This window comes from Thunnus maccoyii, chromosome 10 (assembly GCF_910596095.1).
Source record: "Thunnus maccoyii chromosome 10, fThuMac1.1, whole genome shotgun sequence".
NCBI classification, from domain to species: Eukaryota; Metazoa; Chordata; class Actinopteri; order Scombriformes; family Scombridae; genus Thunnus; species Thunnus maccoyii.
In genome coordinates, this window is record NC_056542.1 from 27,444,792 (window position 1) to 27,451,005 (window position 6,214).

At 36.8% G+C, this 6,214-nt stretch overlaps 1 protein-coding gene across 3 annotated transcripts in view; it reads left to right on the plus strand.

The window, feature by feature from the left end:
- LOC121905244 (clathrin coat assembly protein AP180-like) overlaps window positions 1-6,214 on the plus strand; it is a 35,001-nt gene extending 28,787 nt beyond the window's left edge. Inside the window, exons 7-9 of one of the 3 annotated variants that reach the window (XM_042423358.1) lie at window positions 436-542; window positions 643-684; window positions 900-2,685. In XM_042423358.1, the coding sequence (XP_042279292.1) occupies window positions 436-542; window positions 643-684; window positions 900-1,001 (251 nt within the window). In that variant the 3' untranslated portion in view covers window positions 1,002-2,685. Of the gene's footprint in view, window positions 1-435; window positions 543-642; window positions 685-899; window positions 2,686-6,148 lie in introns of those variants that run through there. The other 2 variants (XM_042423360.1, XM_042423359.1) reach the window with 2 other exon arrangements.

Genomic DNA, 6,214 nt, shown 5'->3' on the forward strand with positions numbered 1-6,214 from the left:
AAAATTGAGGCTCTGTTATTTTATGAAAAAGCTGAGCACTTTAGTTTTTAGAAAAAGCTACTCAAGTTGGAGCAAAAGTGCATTTGGGACTATTTTCAGCCACAGATGTGATCCACTAGCGGGCAGTTAAAGCTGCAGAAGGGTGTATGTGCGATCAACTCAAAATAAACCACAGTTCCCATGCTCATGGTAATGAAGAAACATGTCACCTAGTACAATGATGTGTTTTTAGTTTTTGGACAACAATGGAGCTCTATGGTACAGAGGAATTAGCTGTATCAGGCTTTGCCTGCATAGCCAGTACTTGTTGTCAGTTCATTGTTGGTTTTGGGGATTTTATGGGATTTGTTGACAAAAAGAAAAATATAGAATTTCACCAGACTTAGCCTTTAAGTTGTGGGGATAAAGACTGACATTTCATGACCTCTGTTTCAGAGAAGTTTTTCCAGATGAAGAGAAGCCAGTGTAAAGATGGGCTGGAGATATACAAGAGATTCCTGACACGAATGACTCGGGTTTCTGAATTCTTCAAAATTGCTGAGGTAACCTGCTGTGCACATCATGCATAGCTACTTAGCAGCTAATGTCACAATGTCTTAGCTCACAATGTCACTGTCTTTTTTTTTTCCTTTTTTTTTACAGCAAGTGGGAATAGACAAAAATGACATACCTGAACTCACTCAGGTAAGAATGCTTGTCCAGACTTTTTCTTACCTTTATTTATTTTCAATAAGTTCATATTTGATTTGTGAAGTATTTTAAAGCTGTATACTACCAGAGCATGTCAGTGTTTTTTTTCTAACTGTGTTGCATGTAGTGTGAATGTATAAAGCTATCATCTATGTTTCTCCTGCTGTGTTCACCATGATTGCTCCCCTTTTGATTATAATCACCAACAGCTGCACAGGTCCTTCGCTGTAAAGAGGAGGCGTATCCCACTGTACCTCAGTGCCACTTCCATTCTCCATGCAGCCAATGAGCTGTGGTTCTTTGGTGATTGACAGTCACTATGCCCCCTTCTCTTTTCACTTCCAGAGATGCAGATTGATCATTCAGGCTGAGAGTGTGAGTAGCGAGTAGTGCACAGAGCTAGCTTTTGGAAACAAACAGCATAGGGAAGGTCAACATTTGAACTCTCTTTGAGTGCACTGAATTGAAGCACACTGCACAGTGAGTGCACACCCAGCAGACAGACATCAGGTGCTCTGATGAAGTGGGATGATGTGACTGGACGAGACAATTGGATAAGCTGTGATATGCTGAGCAATGCTGCTGACCAGGCGACTGTTGTCCGCTGCTAAGACTCTGAGCTAAACATAGTTTTAGCTCAACAAATGTATAAAAGCAGACTGTCATCCTGGAAATGTACAGCAGAGTTTCCATGACAGCTATAAAGTCATTGTAAAGATTATTTTTGAGTTTTCGGATTGCTGAGTTTTGTACTGAACAATATAAATGATTCCAAGGATGAGAAAACAGATTTCTCCTATTGGTTCCTGAATCAGAACTGTCCTGTTGTGGAAACTCTACAGCCAAGGTTATCCTTTCAGACGTGACAGTATGGATGACTTGCATGAAGAGCATGCTGTTATGCTGTCTGATTGGCTTGATAGGTTACTGGAGCGGTAATGGTAGAGGATTTTATTCAAACAGATCTACACTATGCCGAATCAAACATACTGTAATGTGTGACACTTTGATTGTAGAGTATTTGAATATGGATGTGGGATGTTATATCTGCTAAACCAGTCAAATTCAGAAATTCATATCAAGGGATTTGTTGGCTTTGTAGGCTTGCAAACCTGCTACTGAAGGACAGTTGCAAGACTAGCTTGAGTCAAGGCTAACTGTATTAGTATTAGTGTATTAGTTCACTTGGTTTGTGGCTATAAAATGTCTTCCTGTCGACCGTGCAATTTTTGTACTCACGGGTCAAAACTGACCCGGTTGGGATTGACTGTTTATAAAGCATAAAGTATAAATTATCACCAAATTCTGTGTTAGACCTTTTAGTCAACTTCATTCCAACTCATTATCACGTTTTTCACTTCTTTTTGGAATTTATGGTCACTAGACCTCATTTACATGACATACCTCGTTTTTTAGTTAAAAAAAAGGCAGAAATTATAAATGATTTTGACAGAAACATATGTCGATGGATTATCATATACTGATATAAATCAAAGTTTAGTCAGCATACTGTTTTGAAATCATTTCAAATTTTTTAATGGCAGCACATAATGACACCTGTTGTCTTCCTGGGTCAAAATTGACGTGGTCTGGTTTGACTTTTTACAAAGCATAAAGTATAAATTATCAACCAATTCTGTGTTATACTATTTTAGCTAACTTCATTCCAACTCATTACCACAAATTTACACTTCTATTTGGAATTCATGGTCAATAGACCATTTTTCATTTAAATGAAATTATACCTCGTTTTCGAGTAAAATAAACAGAAATTATGAGCTAATATGGATTATCACAGACTGGTATATGTCAAATATTAGCCATAATATTCCTAGGTCAAAATTGATCAATGCAATTTTATTCACAAATGAGCAAACAAAGAACAAAAAAGCATAAAAAAACCCAAAACTTTTTCAACTTTTTAAAACTGTAACTTTAAAGAATAATTTCAGTTCATCTGGATTATGAATTAGAAAAGAAATAGTCCCTGTGTGTGTGTGTGTGTGTGTGTGTGTGTGTGTGTGTGCGCATGTGTGCATGCGTGTGTTCATCTGCTGGAAAGCACATTAGTGTGACCCATTGCCCCAGTGCACCACCTAGTGGTGGCTGGGTCATATTTGACCCGGGAAGACAGATGCTATAAATTTGAATAAAACACCACAATACAATGAAAGCAGTGATCATTAATTTCATTTGCAAAAAGCGTACTATTGAACCATCCATGTTATTTTATGGCAATTAGATGAAAGAAACCCATATTTCTGATATAAAAACTTTTGAAAAATGGGTCAAATTTGACCTGCAGATAACAGGAGGATTAAAGGAAATTAAACATGCTCAGCCCCTTAAAGGGAATAGTTGGACATTTTGAAATACCTCTATTCACTAAACAGAGTTAGATTAGATGATCGATACCACTCTCTTATCTGTACGCTAAATATAAATCTAGGGCCAGCAGGCCATTAGTAAAGTTTAGCAAAAAGACTGTTTTTGCTTGTAAGCAGGCAGTGATGCCAGCACTGTCTGCCAAATTGGGCTACTTTTTAATACATTCTTTGGGCAACTTGTGATAATTTGAGCTACTTTTTGTACCATTTGGACGGTTTACCCTGAAGAAAAGTAAGGTTTTCCTCCAAAAATCATCCCTTCCTCCCCTCCAAGTAGTGTAACACTGAGTTCAGTAGGACTGGCTCAACACACAATGACCAACAGCAAAGCAAATGCCATTTCATTTCTCATCTAACTCTCAGTAAGAAAGTAAATAAACCTATTTCTCAAAATGTAAAACATTACTTTAAGGAGTTATTTGAGTGTGTTTTCACTTAAATTGTATATCCACTTTCCTTCAATCCATTTTACATGCAAGTTCTAGGAAGCATAACAGCAACAGACACAATCTCCACAGGCTGTGTTTATACTTGTTGCATTCAGTTGTGGGCTTTACTTGTAGGTGAACAGAGTTATTGCAGTAGAAAAAGAGCTTTTCCTGATAAAGCTTCTCAAAATGTAATATGTCTTGCAGCAACATTACATTCGGATGTACTACCTATGGAGACATTTTGTTTTCTTTGCCTCTTTAGTGATGGTTTTCTGTTTAAATGTAAGTCTTACAAATATGTTGAATTAGTCTTCTGAATATTCCTGATATATTGATATTATCTGGACATGTTTCAACTCTCACAGTCCTGTAGCTGTTTCTGACACTGTTAATATGCTGATTGGCTTTTAGCATAAAGCTGAGCTCTTTGTGTGGTGTTTGTGGTAAAATTAATTTCACAAAATTATTTCTGGTTGTTTTCAAGGAAAGACTTTAAAACTCTGCGTGTTAGCCTGATAACATAAACAATGAATAAATAGTAGGTTTGTGACTGTATTTGAAAAAAATGGTGCCACTTTTCTTATTAGTATTTATTCTTATAAATTAGCAGAATAGGATCATTAATCTTCACACCCCCCTCTTTACTGTATGGAAAATAAAATGCAAATAATGTGTCCAGAAGAGCAAACTATAATCTCCAACATCCCTGAAACCAGGGAGGTACCAATTTCTGCTCTCATCTCTTCAAGGAGGCATTACATCAGCACAAATAAGACAGAATAATATTACATTCTCTCTGTCTTTGTAGCCGTGTTGTTATGTCATCACTCAGGTGCAGATGCATGCTGTTATTTTTCAAGCAGTGAGTAGATGCAGAAAATAATCTGCAGTGTCAGTCATATCAGATAATATTGTAAACATATGCCTGGAGGCTTGTTGCTGTCACATCCACAGGGAGATGGTTCTGCAGCTTTTACACTGGCCTCCTTGTATGTCTAAACATTGCAGTAATAGAGCTCTTATGTTTGTCCTTTATCTGCGGAATAGCCTCCTTTGTACTTGGCGGTGAGGACAGACACTTAAAAATCTACGGATGATAAACTGTCTAGTCATTCCTCTCAATGCCAAGACAAAACATTTATCAGTCTCTCTGCCTTGTTGGTCTCTCAAAGTTTTAGGGTAATAAACTAGACAGCTCTGAATTGATAGATCAAGGGCATGGAGCAGGGAATCAAGGAAAGTGAATTAGTGACTTATTTCATTGCTTGAGTGACCTCTCTTAATAAGCTTGATGGATATTGTAATATCCATTTTACTGCATGTTGGGAAGTGATAATGTCCCATTAGCCTGGTTGAGAATGCAGTTTTGCATCGTGGCTGACTGACAGTTCTCTCTGTTAGCATGAAGATTAAACGTTTTTCTTCTGTTACTGTTTTATTGTTAATTGTTATTTTTATATCCTGCTTTATCCCCCTCTCATTGTTCCATTTCCTGTGTTACATTTGGAATGTGCAATTGATCAAAGTACTTATATATTAAAGCAGTTAACAGATGTTAACTGGTCATATCATTGACCATGTCATTTTATGTCAAGTCACCTCAGGTGTATTTATATAGTAATTCATCATACATGTACATAAGAATTTGCAAAGAGAAGACATATCAAGTGTTGCAGAACAGTTCAACATAAAAAAATACATGAATTCTAGGACAGGTTACATAATGAAGGACACAATTTTGCAATACTGTGAAGAAAGAAGAATGCTGTGTTTGTGGTGTGATTGATTAATTACAGTTGGATGAGTCATGCCAGGATTTTAATCTTTTGGACAAACATATATTTAATTTTTGCCAGTATTCTGGATAGCATATTTTATTAGTTTAAATTTTTTGCAATTTGCGATTAGTTGTTATTGCTCTATAATTGGCATGTGGATTTGAGTACATGGTCGGTTTAGCAGTTAAAAGTAAGAAAATAATTGAGGATAATTTCACATATAAATATATATATAGCATATAAACTGAGAATAGCAGTATATCTAACCCTGAACTTTGAAGCAGTGCATTCAGAGATGAATAAAGAAGAACCAGTACTGAAAGTCAGGGCTGTCAGGTCAATGTTGATTAGATTAATCTGGGTAATTGGTAGAAATAAACTAGAAATGTATAAATGTTACAGTATATTGACCAATGTGCTATCTGTGTGGAAGTGTATTTTCTGAAACCAGTGTTTACATTTTTTACAAGGACTAGTTCACCTCAAAAATGTGTGAAATATGCAGGTAATTAGGTTTTTCATTTTGGAGTGAATAATTCCTTTAACCTGTTAACTGGTTTCTTTGCAGTAGCTTTACAAGAGCTCTATGTGTGTGCTAATGTAATGCTGTAATGCTCACAGACACATTAAACAGTATATTGTCTTGTAATGTCTGCTGGGTGTCTCATGGTATTGTATCACTGCAGGACATATCCTACTGAATGCATGACCAGGGCTTTTATTTGATTTTGTTGTCCACAGTCCTCCGCTGTGATTCTCTGGAGTGTAATCAGTATCACCATCCTCTCATACTCAACATGTGAGCTAGTGTTGATAACAGTAGTAGTCCTTGTTGTAGTAGCCTCTCTGTATCACTCTGCAGGCCCCGGAAAGTCTTCTGGAGTCCCTGGAGACCCACCTCAACACTCTGGAGGGGAAGAAGCCGTAA